Here is a 17,800-nt window from a genome sequence, read left to right as displayed (position 1 = left end):
TTGATAATGTCATCCAGCATCTGCCATCCTCAGCTTTCCTAGGGAGGGACAGACTGACCATCTTCTATCCAGGCCAGCCAAAGCTGTGCAATAAGTGTGGGGATAAAGGGCACTTTGCATCCTCCTGTCCAGTAATGAAATGCTCTCTGTGTCAGGATTTAGGGCATTTGGCAAAGGATTGCAATATTATAAGGTGCAACTTGTGCAATGCAGTTGGGCATCCTTATAGCCAGTGTCCTGAGGCAGTACACAACCAGCCTGAGCTCATGAGAGAGTTTTTCCGTCTGGACATGGAGGATGCTCAGAGCTCAGCAGCTAGGGTGCCTGCGATTCCCTCCGAGACTGTACCAATACCCAGTGTGTCAGTGTCTTCCCAGTCTGTGGTGCCCCAGTCTGTGCCAATGCCCAGTGTGTCAGTGTCTTCCCAGTCTGTGGTGCCCCAGTCTGTGCCAATGCCCAGTGTGTCAGTGTCTTCCCAGTCTGTATGTAAGGTATCGGTTACTAAGAATGTGTCCAATCCTTCTGTGTCTATGTCTTCCAAAATTGCAGAGGCGGCAAGAGGTGCTGAGGCAGGGGCATCAAGTACAGTGCCAGTCCCCTCCCCTAGACATTGCAGGGCTTCCATTAGGGACCATGGGGTGCAGAGGAGTGGGGAGAATGGTGAAGAGGCTGGCCTGGTGGTAGATAAGGTAAGGGAGAGTGGGGGTGAAGGGGAGGGTAAGAGTGGGGAAACTGTTATTTCCAATTTGTCCAAGGGGGATACGGAATGGTTGGAGGAGAAAAGAAAGAAGGGCAAAAGAAGGAAAAAAAAGTGTTCAGCTACCCACAGTCCTGAGGTTTTGCCTTTGACAAATAAGTTTGGGGTCCTGTCAGATGATGAATGGGACTTGTTGAGTACAGAATCTTCCATGGATGATGAGTCGCAGGGTGCAGTGAAGCGCACTGGTTCTCCAGGGGGAGAGAGTAGTCAGGCTAAGAAACGGCTGCCTCAATTATCTGTTAAAAGTGGCAACCAATAATGTTATCAGCTGAAAATCAGTCCTAAAATATAATTTTTCATTAAAGGCTCCATGCATGGTGAAGTTTCTTAGTCTGGCTCTCTCGTAGGGTTTATGCTGTGCGCAATTTGGTTTATTTATTATGTTCTTGTTTTGTATAGTTATATTCAATTATTTTGTAAATATGTTATTTATAATTTATTTATTATGGTTTTATTGTATATAAGTTGATTGATTGTAAGAATTTCCAATAAACAAAATTAACCCTTCATAATGGGCACAACAGATGTACAGACCCAGGAACTCAGCACAGGGATGGTGGGAACCCCTCATAATGGGCACAGAAGGTGTACAGACCCAGGAACTCAGCACAGGGAGGGTGGGAACCCCTCATAATGGGCACAGCAGGTGTACAGACCCAGGAACTCAGCACAGGGATGGTGGGAAACTGCCATTCCACTCCCTGACAGCGAGGTGTGAGGTTGCTGATTCCTTAGCTCGTGTGCTTCCAGAAGCCAGGGGCTAGAGTTGTTTCTCTGCCCCAGGAGGGATGCTGGATCCTGGGGAGGACCCCGGCGGGGGCCCCCTGGATAGGCCTGAGACTAGGCCTCAGCCTATGGAAGACATGGAGCTCGGCCCAAGGAGGGGTGAATCCCTATCTACCTTTAGACGGAGGATTGTGGACAAGCTGACAAGGATTGAGAAAGAGGAGGAGAAATTGGCAGCTTTAAAAACTGAATTTAAAAAGAAAAAGTTGTATTGTGCCAAACTGTACAGTAAGAAGAGACCGGCTCTGAGGCCTGAATTAAAGGACTTGGAGCAAGCTTTGAGGAAGCAGAAAGAGTTGGTGAGCTCTCTGAAGGAAAGTAGCGGAGCTTTTAAGGAGAAATACAGGAATGAGGAACGTTTCAGCCGTATGAGGAGAGGAGCCGTTTCCAGCATGGAGAGTGACCCAGCCAGTGAAGAGATGCAGGTACCGACAGAGTCAGCAGAGAGTGAGAAAGTGGGCCCGGAGGATGAGCCCAGCTCTTCAACACCTCAGACATCTGCTGAGCCCCCAATGGCGGAGGCCTCTGTCTCCCTCCCTCTGCAGCAGCAATGTGGAACATCTGAGCAGGAGGTTGAGGGGGGTACTGGCATGTTGGAGTTCATCGCTGAGCTGGAAACCCCTCTGGATGGAAGAAAGTTACATTTTTCTGCGGATTCCTCAGATGAGGAGATGGATACCGTTCCTCGCCCTATGAAAGAGAGACCTGTGGAGAGAGGAAAATTCACCATGAAGCCTGCAACATCCAGGAGGGAGTTTGATCCCACCATCAACCATGACACTGCAGAGGTAACAACACAGCAAGCAGGTACAGTGTGTGTGCAAGGTGGTGATGTGAACTTTAATGACAATGTGCTTGCTGAGGGTTGTAGTGCTATGGGCTGTCAGCCCACACCCATAGACAATGTGCAGCATGCAGTGCAACCTGATGCACCTGCTAAAAAAACTTTAAATGCGATTGGTGGGAAAACTGAAAATAACTTTGAGCTTTTGGTTGAAGTGTCTGCAGAGAGGAGCACCATGGACATTGCAAAGGCTTTTCCTGACCCAAATAAAGCTGTTGTTCCTGAAAATGGTGCAGGAGATGCTGGGAGCAGTAGTGCTACAACTGTTGGGGATTCTGCAGTAAAAAAAACTGTGATTGAACCCAGGAAAGCAGCTGAGTGCTTAGAGAAGGGGGAGGGGGTGGGTCTTGTCTCTGCTGCTCCAAAGACTGCAAGGGATGTTTCAGGCTCCTTGTCAGCAGGTGTGGCTGTGTCTAAGGACAATGCTGTAATTACTGGTATGTCTGGGAGGAAAACCTATGCTGGTGCTGCTACAGGATCTGGTAGGGGGGAGCATGGAAATGGTTTATCTTCCTCACTATTTAAAAGGAGGAATGTGGTTCAGCTCAGATGGGAAGGCGAAGGTATTCCCCCATATAGGAGAGCTGTGGTTGATAAGATTCTGCAGATGGGGTTTAGACCCGAAGATATCTTCGCCCTGATCAGTCCGACCGGCTCCTATGAGTATGATTTGTCCTTTATCCGTCCGGAGTCTTTGGACATATTTTGGGAGAAATATGAGCATGTGTGTAGGAGCCTGCCGGACTGGAGAGGGCTCATCCCCAAAGTTGTGTCACGTCAGCCACTTATTAAAATGGTGACGATTCTTGTGCGCAATGAGTCCATACCACAAGGGGATTTATCTGTATGGCTGAGGAGATATGGAGACATCCTGAGCCCCTTACACAAAATTATGGATGACCGAGGAATATGGACGGGGGGATGGTCTGTGCAGCTAAAACTGAGGGTTATTGATAATGTCATCCAGCATCTGCCATCCTCAGCTTTCCTGGGAAGGGACAGGCTGACCATCTTTTATCCAGGCCAGCCAAAACTGTGTAATAAATGTGGGGATAAAGGGCACTTTGCATCCTCCTGTCCAGTGATGAAATGCTCTCTGTGTCAGGATTTAGGGCATTTGGCAAAGGATTGCAACATTATAAGGTGCAACTTGTGCAATTCGGTTGGGCATCCTTATAGCCAGTGTCCCGAGGCAATGCATAACCAGCCTGAGCTCATGAGAGAGTTCTTCCGCCTGGACATGGAGGATGCTCAGAGCTCAGCAGCTAGGGTGCCTGCGATTCCCTCTGAGTCTGTGCCAATGCCCAGTGTGCCTGTGTTTTCCCAGTCTGTGCGTTTGCCTAGTGTGCCTGTGTCTTCCCAGTCTGTGCGTTTGCCCAGTGTGCCTGTGTCTTCCCAGTCTGTGCGTTTGCCCAGTGTGCCTGTGTCTTCCCAGTCTGTGCGTTTGCCCAGTGTGCCTGTGTCTTCCCAGTCTGTGCGTTTGCCTAGTGTGCCTGTGTCTTCCCAGTCTGTGATTTCCCAGTCTGTGCCAATTCCCAGTGTGTCAGTGTCTTCCAAATCTGTGGCGCCCCAGTCTGTGCGTTTGCATGTATCAGTTACCGAGAATGTGTCCAATCCTTCTGTGTCTATGTCCTCCAAAATTGCAGAGGCCGCAAGAGGTGCTGATGCAGGGGCATCAAGTGCAGTGCCAGTCCCACCCCCTCGACATTTCAGGGCTTCTATTGGGGACCAGGGGATGCAGAGGAGTGGGGAAAATGGTGAAGAGGCTGGCCTGGTGGCAGATAAGGTAAGGGAGAGTGGGGGTGAAGGGGAGGCTAAGAGTGGGGAGACTGTAATTTGCAGTTTGTCCAAGGATGATGTGGAATGGTTGGAGGAGAAAAGGAAGAAGGGCAAAAGAAAAAAAAAAAGGTGTTCAGTTGCCCAAAGTCCTAAGGTTTTGCCCTTGAAAAATAAGTTTGGGGTCCTGTCAGATGATGACGATGAATGGGACTCGTTGAGTACAGCGTCTTCTATGGATGATGAGTCCCAGGGTGCATTGAAGCGCACTGGTTCTCCAGGGAGAGAGAGTAGTCAGGCTAAGAAACGGCTGCCTCAATTATCCTAATGGCAGTTCCCACTCCGTTAAAAGTGGCAACCATTAATGTTGCCAGCTTAAAATCAGTGAGTGCTCGTCATATGGCCTTATTTTTGCTCAGCGAGTTTGATGCTGACATTTTGTTTTTGCAAGAGACCCATCTCAGTAATCTGGCTGATATACATCTGGCAAAGAAGGAGTGGAAGCGTGGTCCCTCCTTTTGGTCTCTTGCGGCCGAGCCTTACAGCGGGGTTGCGGTCCTTTTTTCCGGTATGGTAACATGCCGACGGGTAATTGAGGTAGAGATTGGGAGATGCATGATTTTGGATGTCTCTGTGAGGGGGCAGGACCTGCGCCTGATTAACATCTATGGTCCCCAGACAAAATGGGACAGGAAATGCCTCTTTACAAAGATTAAGCCTTTTCTTTTTACGGCTCAGCAGGTTATCTTTGGAGGTGACTTCAACACCATTACTAGGCCTAAAGACAGGAGAGGTTTCAGAGATAAGCTGGGCTATGACAGCCTTTTCCTAAATGCAATGGTTAGGGAAGCAGGTCTGGTAGATGTGCACATTAAGCGCTGCCCAGACAGCACGGGGTTCACTTTTCAGCGAGGTAATAGTCAGAGTAGGATAGATAGGTTTTTTTTAAAGGAGGACTCTGCTTTTTCGGCACCTGTTTGTCGGGCAGTGGAGTTTTCTGATCACTGTATTCTATATTTGACTCTGAATGCCTCAGGCGTGCCACCTAGGGGGAGGGGTATCTGGAGATTGAATTCGGCCCTCCTGGATGACGAGGAAGTAAGACAATCCTTTGAGGAATTTTTTCAGGCACAGGTAACTATCCTAGACTTTTGCAACAGTAAGTCAGAATGGTGGGAGCTTATAAAACAGCGGACTGTTAGGCTTTTCAAGGCCATAGGGAGAAAGAGACAGCAAGATAAGTATATCACCTACCAGCGTTTGCGGAGGAAACTTGACCGCCTTGTATCGAATGGAGGAGATTCTGGGGCGATCTCTGAGGTGAAGCTCCTCCTGAGGACCCATCAATATGACCGGCACGCCTCTTTGGTTCAGGAAAGGGACTGTGGGAAATACCATTCGCCTGACCCTTACCAGAATTGTAAACAGAGCGTAGCAGTTAAGACGGTCAATGGCCTGAAGGACAGTACGGGCTCTCTGACGAAGTCTAGGTCAGGGATCCTGGAGGTCGTCAGGTCATACTATGCTGATCTCCTGGGAGGAAAGAACCTTGATCGGACAGGGATGTTGAGTTTCTTGGACTCTACGCCAGGTCTGGAAAATATTGTTCCTTTGATGAATTTGACAGATGAAATCACTGCAGATGAGGTGATCCAGGCTATTGATAAACTAGCCATCAGGAAAACGCCAGGGCCAGATGGTTTGACAGCCGAATTTTATAAATGTTTTAAGAAGATCCTGGCTTCACACCTTGCGGAGGTTTTTAATGGCTGTTTGCATGAGGGTTCTCTCCCTCCTTCCATGAGGCAATCTGCAGTGGTTCTTCTGTCAAAGGGCAAAGATCCTTCGATGATTGAGAATTGGCGCCCCATTAGCCTTCTTAATGTCGATAGAAAGATACTGGCAAAGATTTTTTTCTGGCGATTATCATCAGTGGCAGGCGATTTGTTATCCCATCACCAGCACTGCGCAATCCAGGGTAGAAGCACTTTCTCAGCTGTGTTAGCTGTCCGGGAGGCCTTGGAGCGTTGTAGGGCTGCTGGTTGGGGTAAATATCTGCTGACATTGGATCAGGCTAAGGCCTTTGATAGGGTTAATCATGAGTACCTATGGCTCCTTCTTGGCAAGTATGGCCTGGAGGGGGGTTTCATTGATTGGCTCAAGATTTTGTACAAAGGGGCTGAAAGCTTTCCTCTGGTTAATGGTTGGGTTGGGCAGCCCTTTGTGGTTGGCTCAGGTGTGCGTCAGGGGTGTCCTTTGAGTCCTCTGCTATATGCGTTTGCAATCGACCCCTTCATTAGAAGGCTAGAGAGTGGACCATTGTGTGGGGTACCTTTGGGCATCGCTGGTGAGCCTCCTTTGAAGGTTGTGGCTTATGCTGATGACGTTTCTGTTTTTGTCTCTGGGACTGGGGAAGCGCAGGAGGTGGTCTCAGTGACAAGGCAGTATGCGGAAGCATCAGGTTCAAAGGTCAACCAGGACAAGTGTGAAGCTTTCTGGATGGGTGTGGAAGGTGAGAGCTTTGTTCTCCCGGATGACTTCCCGGAGCCCCAACAAAAAATTAGAGTTCTAGGCATTGAATTTGGCCCAGGTGACTATGGTCATGCAAATTGGGTGAGCAGGCTGGAGAATGCCAATGCCAAGGTGGCGAGCTGGAAAAGTTGGCGGTTTTCCTTAAGGGAAAAGGTTGATCTGATCAAAGGTTACCTGATTCCAATTTTTCTGTATGTCAGTTTTGTCTGCATTTTGCCAGTGTCTCTCTATACCAGGATCTATAGTTGTTTCTTCCAGCTGTTATGGGGAAACAGAATAAACCTTGTCAAAAGGAGTGTGACTTATCTTCCTAGGCGGGAGGGTGGTCTAGGAATGATCAACCCTGTAGTCTTTTTCTCTCTGATGTTTGTAAAGTACAACCTTGGTAACATGTTGGCAGAGAGACCGCCTGGGTGGGTTGGTATTTTCCAGTCCTGGTTTAGGCCCTTTCTGCGAAACTGGGAAAATGGTGGGCCAGTGAAAAGCCTGAGGGTCAAGCATGATAAGCTCCCGACTTATGTTGCCCCGTGTTTGAAAATACTTCGGCAGTGGCAAGTAACGGCAGGGGAGATCAGATCTCTTCCAAGGAAACTTCTTGAGAAGCGGATCATGAGCTCTGTTTTTTGCGAACCACTGGCCTTAAGGGATTGCCCAAGCCTAGTTTTGGGGGAGGGTTTGCGTTTGATTAATTTGGAGAGAATCCCAATGAAGTTTAGGGATCAGGCTTGGCTCGCTTTCCATGGAAAACTATATGTGAAGGGCAACCTGAAGTTTCTCTCTGTGAGTGATCGTGGCTGCCCGAGAGTAGAGTGTGGAGGTGCGGTGGAGTCCATGGATCATTTTTTGCTTCAGTGCCCTTTTAATATAGAGGTGTACAAGAGGGTAGGGAGGGCTCTGAGTGTACCCTTCCTCCCCCATATGAGTTATGCAGAGTGGGTGTATGGGGCATTCCAGACTCGCCGGGATTATGATTTGGAAACACTTTTTTTAGTTAGTGTAGTAGTCCGTTATTTCACGTGGAGTGCACGGTGCCAGGTATCCTTACGGAGTAAAATCCTCCCTGTTGAGGTGGTGGTGCAGAACATTCTGGGTGAGGTTGGGAAGATTCGGGGTCTTGAGAAAGACAGGTGGCAGCAGGAGGCCTGGATAAAGGCGTGGAGGAATATCAGGACTCTGTAGCTGCTGCCTGTTGATCTCGGGGTGTGCGGCTTTTCTTTCTGTCCTTGCTTCACTCCCCTAGATTTTCAGATAAAATATATTTTTGATAAAAGGCTACATGCATGGTGACGGTGATGTTCCTTAGTCTGGCTCTCTCGTAGGGTTTATGCTGTGCGCAATTTGGTTTATTTATTATGTTCTTGTTTGGTTTTTGGTTTTGTATAGTTATATTTAATTATTTTGTAAATATGTTATTTATTAATTTATTTATTATGGTTTTATTGTATATAAGTTGTTGTTTGTAAGATTTTTCAATAAACAAAATTAACCCCTCATAATGGGCACAGCAGGTGTACAGACCCAGGAACTCAGCACAGGGATGGTGGGAACCCCTCATAATGGGCACAGCAGGTGTACAGACCCAGGAACTCAGCACAGGGATGGTGGGAACCCCTCATAATGGGCGCAGCAGGTGTACAGACCCAGGAACTCAGCACAGGGATGGTGGGAACCCCTCATAATGGGCACAGCAGGTGTACAGAACTGGGAACTCAGCACAGGGATGGTGGGAACCCCTCATAATGGGCACAGCAGGTGTACAGACCCAGGAACTCAGCACAGGGATGGTGGGAACTCACCAATAGAGTCAGAGATTTACTCTCCAGCATCCAGCAAATACTGAGATTTGAGTTTGGGGTGGAGTAACCCTGTAATAGTCGGTGTGATGAGGTCGGATTGAGTGTTCAGTAGACAAGCACATAAGTCATTTAGTTGGTTGTGCAATTCTTCTGGATTACTCAACTGGTTTCTTCCCAACACATGATGTGGACTGGAGGTCCCAGAGGATTGTGACGGCTTTATTGTCTCTCTGGGGGACCATCATTCATGGAGTTCAGCAGTGACAACAGATTAGTGTGTGGTCAGAGGTCAGCCGGCTGGGCTAGAGGTCACAGGAAAAGACCGGCCACAAGTGTTTCCCTCTGTGACCACATGAAAGAGATCCTAATTCTGTGTAAACTGGAGACTTCCTCCTCTAAGAACTCTGAGGCTTCCAACTGAATTCCAGGGGCCACAGGAACTACTGGTGCCAGGGGCCAAATCCATAGTACTGCATAGATAGATAGATAGATAGATAGATAGATAGATAGATAGATAGATAGATAGATAGATAGATAGATAGATAGATAGATAGATAGATAGATAGATAGATAGATAGATAGATAGATAGATAGATAGATAGATAGATAGATAGATAGATAGATAGATAGATAGATAGATAGATAGATAGATAGATAGATAGGGCAGCCTGTCACCGGTGGATAGATAGAAAGAAGAATATAAAGAAAGAAATATTAGAGCGATAGATGAAAGAGAAAGTAAGAGAAAAGAAGATAATTAGAGAGAGAGATGAAAGAAAGAGGAAAATAATCAGTAAATATGGTACAGCAATCAAGTAACATGTGAAGCCCCTCCCAATAACATTCTAATGATGGCTCTCTGTAGACTCTCATTATAATTTCCCTGTCCCATTAACCTGTAATGAAAGTAAGAGAGATACTTCTAGAAATGCTTGCTGCCTGGCTGCCATGCTGATCCTCTGGCTTCAGTAGATCAGGTTCTCACTTTCTGAGTTGCTGACCTGATGCGGAAAGTTAGAGACAAGCCGAATGTCCTGATCGGCATGTTCTGGGCCGGCATTGAAGTCGGAGGCTCAGCATGATGGCCGGGTCACCAGCAGTAGCGGCTGGTGCTCCATGGGCCGGGGGGGGGGGGGGGCAGCAAACCTGCTTAAAAAAAAAAAATCCCATTGGAATCCATGCATCCAGCGTCCTGCATGTAGATTAGGGGGCCTGACGCATGGATGGGGGGGGGCAGTGCCCCTGCGCTCCCAATGGATGGGCCGCCACTGGTCACCAATATTATGCTGCAAGTACAGTAATGACCATCTTGTTTCTCACATGACAGGTCCCCTTTAAGGCCGTACCCCCCCTCCCCCCCTCCGCCCCCTGGCATTAGCTCCTGGATTAGTTTGGGTAATTTAGGTAAATGAGGGAACGGTTTTCCCATTTGCTTTGTCCTGTTTGCCGGGCCGTGTGCCGAGTGTGCTGAGTGCCTGATCCCCGGGGGCTGCAATAATGTCTCGGATCTTGTCTGTACCGGCACAATACGGCTTTATTAACTGCGGACACCGCAGGGACATGCCGATTCTCCTGCCAGGTTACAGCTCTGTACGGCAGGTGAAGTGCCGCATGGATATTTAAGATTTCAGTGGAGTGCCAAATACAGATGCAGGCTGTTTATTGTATGCATTTAAATGGGGTTCACACTTTGTTGTGCACATGTGCTTTTGCACGTTATGTTGTGCATCAGTGTGCTGTGTGTCAGGTCAGCCCATGGCTGAATGTGCTCTGCCCAACACCCCAAAATGCACAAAGGGTGCAATAGGAATGCATGGCACTGCAGCCCACCATAGGCCACAACATGCGCATGTACGCAGGCTTAATAGTGTGAACGGATAACTTCAAGGTTTGAGAAAGAAACTTTAACTTTAAAAAAAGAAAGAAAAAAAGAAAGAAAAAAAAGAAAGAAAGAAACTTTAACTTTAAGAAAGGAAGAAAGGAGGAAAAAAGAAAAATAAACTTTGACGTTAAGAAAGAAAGAAACTTTAACTTTAAAAAAAAAAGAAAGAAAGATACATAGAAAAATAAAAAGATGTATAGAAAGAAAGAAAGAAAGAAAGAAAGAAAGAAAGAAAGAAAGAAAGAAAGAAAGATACATAGAAAGAGAAAGAAAGAAAGGAATATATAAATAAATGAATGTAGAAAGAAAGAAAGCTACAAAGAAATAAAGAAAGAAAGAAAGATACATAGAAAAAGAGAAAGAAAGAAAGAAAGATACATAGAAAAAGAGAAAGATGAATTTAACGAAAGATACAAAGAAAGAAAGATAAAAAGATAAAAAGAAAAAAAGATGAATAGAAAGAAAGAAATCCACAAAGAAAGAAAGATACATAGAAAGAGAGAAAGAAAGAATGAATGATACAGAAAGACAGAAAAAAAAAAAAAGACAGAAAGAATGATACATAGAAAGAGAGAAAGATAAATAAATAAAGAAAGAAAGATACATAGAAAGAAAGAAAGATACAAAGAAAAAAGATACAAAGAAAGAAAGATAGATAGAAAAAAAGCAACAAAGAAGGAAAGATACATAGAAAGAGAGAATGATACATAGAAAAAGATGAATAGAAAGAAAGATACAAAGGAAGAAAAAGATAAAAACATAAGAAGATACACAGAAAGAAAGAAATCCACAAAGAAAGAAAGAAACATAGAAAGAGAGAAAGAATGATATATAGAGAGAAAGATAAAAAGAAAGAAAGAGAACGAATGATAAATAGAACGAGAGAAATATAGAAAGAAAGAAAGAAAGAAAGAACGATACATAGAAAGAGAGAAAGCTAAATAAAAAAAAGAAAGCTTAAAAAGAAAGAAAGGTACATAGAAAGAAAGAAAGAAAGAAAGATAAATAGAAAGATAGCAACAAAGAAAGAAAGAAAGAACGATATATAGAGAGAAAGATAAAAAGAAAGAAAGAGAACGAACCAAAAATAGAAAGAGAGAAATATAGAAAGAAAGACCGAAAGAATGATAAATAGAAAGAGAAAAAGATAAATAGAAAGAAAAAATACATAAAAAGGAGAGAAAGAAACATAGAAAAAAGAGAGAAAGAAAAAAAGATAAAAAGAAAGAAAGATAGAAAGAATGAAAAAGAAAGATAAAGAGATCGATCAAAGAACAAAAGAAAGAAAGAATGATAAATAGAAAGAAAGATACAAAGAAAGAAAGAAAGATAGATAGAAGAAAGATAAAGAGATAGATCAAAGAAAGAAAGATAATTAGAGAGATAAATGAAAGAGAAGGAAAGGCCACCAAGTCCACAACATGCACATAGATGCAATAATGGGAACGGATAACTTTAGGCTTGCTTTGCACACTGAATATCATAATAAACTATTGTTTTTATTCAAATAAAATACTAATTTCCACCTTTCTTCCCACCGTTTGTTCTATCTCAGTGCTGCTGATCTCATGCAGCCTCTTTGCAGCCATCTCCTGCCTTTCTACTCTTCAGCAACAGCTGCATGACATTACTCAGGGTGGGTGCCCTCTAGTGGCCATTAGGCTGTAGTTGCTGATTAATGCGTTTCAGGAAAATAGCACATTACGGCCATTAGATGGAGCTCATGATTATAGGAAATAAATATTAGACAAATATGTGAAGGCCGTACAAATCATATTTATATGTCCAGTGAAATGATCTCTAATTTGATGTGATGATATTTTATCCCCCCTGCAGATCCTCACCTCCAGTACGAGAAGATCGGGGCAGATGCGGTGGTAAAGTGCGGATCCCTGGACTCTGACTTCCCTGTAACGTGGACTGTAAACGGGACGGACATTGACAGTTCCCAGCTGAACGGCTCCTCTCTGGTCTTACACAACCTTAATCTATCACACAATGGATTATATTCCTGTTTTGAGGGATCTTCCTGGAATCTGCGGCACCAGACCACCCTCAGAGTCGGCTGTGAGTAGATCTTCAGAGCTTTCATTGTTTTCTAAATAAAGTAAATGGAACGTTGTGCCACCACAGGTATGATCATGGAGGAGAAGATAAAAAATATAGTTGAAGTTCTCCTGGCATGCTTGCACTCTACCAGTGATGGTCACATGATTGATGCCAAGGCTTTGATCTTCTGGTGTCCTCAGTAAAGTGCCACTTATCCGTTCCCTTTGGCAGAGGCCACATGACCAATGGCATAGATAAAATCTGAGCCCTGTAGAATTTCATCTATTTCCAGAGAAAAGCATTAATTTTAGCTGTCCCATTTTCTTTTTATAAAGATGTCAGCCAGGGAGCTTTCATTTATTGGTGGAGGTGCTACTGCTGCTAAATGACAGATCCCCTGCTGGTTACTTTACAAACAGCTGAGGGTTTGCATATGCAAACTGGCCAAATATAACAAGTTTGACTGACAATCTGTTGAATTGCAAAGAGCAGGGGTGGCAGTTTTTCCGCTGCTAAATGACAGATCCCCTGCTGCCTTGTTTACAAATAGAAGTGGGTCAGGGTCAGGGAGCATTCATGTAGTACTGGATGTGTTGTTGCTGCTAAATGCAAGATCCCCTGCTGGTGTGGGTTGAATATTGGCTCATCCCTATTTATGTTTCTAGAATATCTTAATAATCATATTTAGTCAATAATGTCACTCTGCATCTCCATCTAGTTTGTTTACCATTGAAATCAGACCAGGGAGCTTTCATTTAATGGTGGTGGTGCTGCTGCTAAATGACAGATCCCCTGCTGGTGTGGTATGAATGTGAGCTCATTTCTAATTATGTTTCTAGAATATGGCCATGGCTATATTTAGTTAGTAATGTCACCGAACATGCCAAGCTGGTTTGCTTACAAACAGAAACAGGTCAGGGAGCTTTCATTTAGTGGTGGCAGTGCTACTGCTGCTAAATGACAGATCCCCTGCAGGTTACTTTACAAACAGCTGAGGGTTTGCATTTGTAAACTGGACAAATATAACAAGTTTGACTGACAATCTGCTGAACTGCAAACAGCAGGGTTGGCAGTGTTTCTGCTGCTAAATGACAGATCCCCTGCTGCTTTGTATAAATAGAAACTGATCAGGGAGCTTTCATGTAGTGGTGGCAGTGCTGCTGCTGCTAAATGACAGATCCTCTGCTGCTTTGTTTACAAATAGAAGTGGGTCAGGGAGCTTTCTTTAGTGATGGACATGTTAATGCTGCTAAATGACAGATCCCCCTTCTGGTTACTTTACAAACAGCTGAGGGTTTGCATGTGTAAACTGGACAAATAACAAGTTTGACTGACAATCTGCCAAACTGCAAAGAGCAGGGTTGGCAGTGTTTCTGCTGCTAAATGACAGATCCCCTGCTGGTTTGTTTACAAACAGAAGCTGGAGATGAATTGGCCAAATATAACAAATTTGTTCAATGATCTACTGAGCTGCGAATAGCCTGGGTTTGGGTCGAATGGAATGTTAGCTCATCCCTAATTATATTTCTAGAGTATGGATCATATTTAGTCAATGATGTCACCCCGCATCCTCATCTAGTTTGATGGAATCTGACCAGGGAGCTTTCATTTAGGAGGCGCTGCTGCTGCTGCTAAAGGACAGATCCCCTGTTGGTTTGGGCAGAATGTGAGATTATCCCTAATTATTTTTCTAGAATATAGTCATGGTCATATTTATTCATTGATGTCACCCTGCATTCTCATCTAGTTTGTTTACAAATTGAATCTGGAGCTTTCATTAAGCGCTGGTTCACACTAGCGCGACGCTACTTCGGGTGGCGACCTCCGAGGTCGCGGTGCGAGCAGCGCGCCGCGACCTCGGAGCGGCCGCCACGGACTTCATAACATTGAAGTCTATGGCGGTCGCCTCCTGGTCGCCCCAAAGAAGCTCCGGATCCTTTTTCTAGGTCGTAGCGACTTGTGTCGCTCCTATTAGAACGGGTCCGTAGCTTCCCTATGGGAGGCGACCTGCGGCGACCTGTGAGGCGACCAGGTCGCCTCACAGGTCGCCCTAGTGTGAACCGACACTTAGTAGTGGAGGTGCTACTGCTGCTAAATGACAGACCCCCTTCTGGTTTGGGTCGAATGCGAGATCATCCCTAATTTATATTTCTAAAATATGGTCATGATTATATTTAATCAATGATGTCACCCTACATCCTCAGCTAGTTTGTTTACAAACAGAAATCGGCCAGGGAGCTTTCATTAGTGGAGGTCCTACTGCTGCTGGTTTGTTTACAAACAGAAGCTGAGGATTTGCCTGGGCGAACTGGTCAAATGTAACAAACTGAAGTAATTAGAAACAGGTCAATGATCATAGTTAGTCAATGATGTCACTCTGCATCCTCATCTAATTTGTTTACAAATATAATCTGCCCAGGGTGCTGCTGCTAAATGACAGATCCCCTGCTGGTGTGGGTTGAATGTTGGCTTATCCCTATTTATGTTTCTAGAATATGCTAATGATCATATTTAGTCAATAATGTCACCCTGCATCTAGTTTGTTTAAAATTGAAATCAGGCCAGGGAGCTTTCATTTAATGGTGGTGCTGTTGCTGCTAAATGACAGATGCCCTGCTGGTGTGGGTTGAATTTGAGCTCATTTCTAATTATGTTTCTAGAATATGGCCATGGCTATATTTAGTCAATAATGTCACCGAACATGCCCAGCTGGTTTGCTTACAAACAGAAACAGGTCAGGGAGCTTTCATTTAGTGGTGGCACTTAGTCGTTACTAAATGACAGATCCCATGCTGAATGTGGGCTCATCCCTATTTATGTTTCTAGAATATGTTGATGATCACATTTAGTCAAAGTCATCCTGCATCCCCATTTAGTTTGTTTACAAACAAAGCCGGCCAGAGAGCTTTTATTGAGTGGTGCGGGTGCTGCTGCTGCTAAATGCAAGATCCCCTGCTGGTGTGGGTTGAATGTTGGCTCATCCCTATTTATGTTTCTAGAATATCTTAATGATCATATTTAGTCAATGATGTCACTCTACATCCCCATCTAGTTTGTTTATAATTGAAATCAGGCCAGGGAGCTTTCATTTAGTGGGGGAGTTGCTGATGATGATAAATAACAGATCCCTTGTTGGTTTGGGTAGAATGTGGGCTCATCCCTTAATATAATTATAAAATATGATCATGATCATAAATGATCAATGATGTCACCCTGCATCTCTATCTAGTTTTCAAACAGAAGATAGCCAGGGAGCTTTCATTTAGTGGAGGAGGTGCTGCTGATGATAAATGACAGATCCCTTGCTGGTTTGGGTAGAATGTGGGCTCATCCCTGATTATATTTATAAAATATGGTCATGATAATAATTTATCAATGATATCACCCTGCATCTCTATCTAGTTTTCAAACAGAAGATAGTCAGGGAGCTTTCATTTAGTGGTGGAGGTGCTGCTGCTACTAAATGGCGCATCCCTATTTATGTTTCTAGAATATCTTAATGATTATGTTTAGTCAAGGATGTCACTCTGCATCCCCATCTAGTTTGTTTACAATTTAAGTCAGGCCAGGGAGCTTTCATTTAGTGGCGGAGGTGCTGCTGTTGCTAAATGACAGATCCCTTGCTGGTTTGGGTAGAATGTGGGCTCATCCCTTGCTGTATTTAAAAAATGTGGTCATGATCATAATTGATCTGCATCTCGATCTAGTTTTCAAACAGAAGCCAGCCAGGGAGCTTTCATTTGATAGTGGAGGTGCTGCTGATGGTAGATGACAGATCCCTTGTTGATTTGGGTAGAATGTGGGCTCATCCCTGGTTGTATTTATAAAATATGATCATGATCATAATTGATCTGCATCTCGATCTAGTTTTCAAACAGAAGCCAGCCAGGGAGCTTTCATTTGATAGTGGAGGTGCTGCTGATGGTAGATGACAGATCCCTTGTTGATTTGGGTAGAATGTGGGCTCATCCCTGGTTGTATTTATAAAATATGATCATGATCATAATTGATCAATGATGTCACCCTGCATCTCAATCTAGTTTTCAAACAGAAGCCAGCCAGGGAGCTTTCATTTAGTGGTGGAGGTGCTGCTGCTGCTAAATGACAGATCCCATGCTGGTTTGGGTCAAATGTGAGCCCATCCTTAATTGTAATGTTTCTAGAATACTTTGATTTGTAGTGAATTTTAGATTTATTAACAAACTGTATAATTTTGGCATCACTGTGAAAACCATTTCTTTCTTTATGAATATTATATTTAAATAAAAAGTTTTTGTGCCCGGAGTTCAGCTTAAGCCCCGGTTCACACTACTGCGTGTGCGGGGTTCGCATGTCATGTCGGAGCGCACTGCTCCGACATGACATGCGATCAGCTGTGCGGTGCGAGTATAGCCATACAGTTTGTATGGCTAAATTCGCATCGCACCCGCAGCAAACACGCACAGGAGGCATTTTTGCTGCCGCATCAGGATCGGATCGCACAGCGGTTCACACTTGTGCGATCCGATCCTGTGCGAACTGCACGATCGCACTGCGATATGCGATCAAACTGGGGGTGTCGTTAAGATTACATTGACACCCCCAGCGGATCGCATATGGCAGTGTGAACTGCCGGGGGTGCGTGTGCGATGCGGGAACAGGCTGCGAGTTCGCAGCCTTCCCGCATCGCATCAGTGTGAACCGAGCCTTAAAGCGCGCTCCCACTCACGCCGAGCTGATTTACTTTAGGAAGAGACTCGCGGCCCTTTTTTCATGCCGCCATAAATATTGTATCAACTTTTTATGAGCTCCAGTGAACTTCGCCTTAAGGTGCAAAACAGATTGAAGTTGATTGATTTTATTTTCGGGTTCTAAGAGACATATTTAGGCAAATCCATTTCTCCAGTCAGCGTGGATTTATGATAATATGGTCAGATGAGATAGAACGGCGGGGGGAACGGCTGAACCCTGCTGTGATACAATTATAGGTGTACAGAACTTACCCCCATCCCCCCCCTCCTCCCCCCCTCCTCCATATTCAATATATTCACATAGAAGTCCTCCATGACTTAATGACGGCTCCAGGAAAATACGTATGTGAAACACATTTATGCCATCATCTCACTGGGTCACAATCATCAAACTTTGTGCCCAATCCACTTACATAGATTGACTCAGGGCAGCCATAGGGGGCCCGGGCATTCCAAGGGGCCCGGCCGCCCAGGCCACAACCAACGAGACCGAGTTGTTGCTGCTGTAGTAACTAGCAATTGCTATCAGCAATTGCTAACGCAAGGCGGCTGCAGAGTAAGCCGATACAGCTAAAGGAATGTCTCTTTGCTGGATATATGTGGCCATCTCTTTACTTGATTGGGATGTCTCTTTGCTGAATATAT

General features: G+C 44.8%; 1 protein-coding gene across 3 annotated transcripts in view; it reads left to right on the top strand.

The window, feature by feature from the left end:
• CNTFR (ciliary neurotrophic factor receptor) overlaps positions 1-17,800 on the top strand; it is a gene marked incomplete at its 3' end in the record, with an annotated part of 840,563 nt that overhangs the window by 558,422 nt on the left and 264,341 nt on the right. For all 3 annotated transcript variants that reach the window (XM_082243029.1, XM_082243027.1, XM_082243028.1), the window contains one exon: positions 12,213-12,443. In XM_082243029.1, the coding sequence (XP_082099155.1) occupies positions 12,213-12,443 (231 nt within the window). The remainder of the gene's footprint in view (positions 1-12,212; positions 12,444-17,800) is intronic.

Source organism: Pelophylax lessonae (assembly GCF_965119305.1).
Source record: "Pelophylax lessonae genome assembly, chromosome: 1".
NCBI classification, from domain to species: domain Eukaryota; kingdom Metazoa; phylum Chordata; class Amphibia; order Anura; family Ranidae; genus Pelophylax; species Pelophylax lessonae.
The sequence above is the reverse complement of the archived record's forward strand: the minus strand, read 5'-3'. Positions and strand labels throughout refer to the sequence as shown.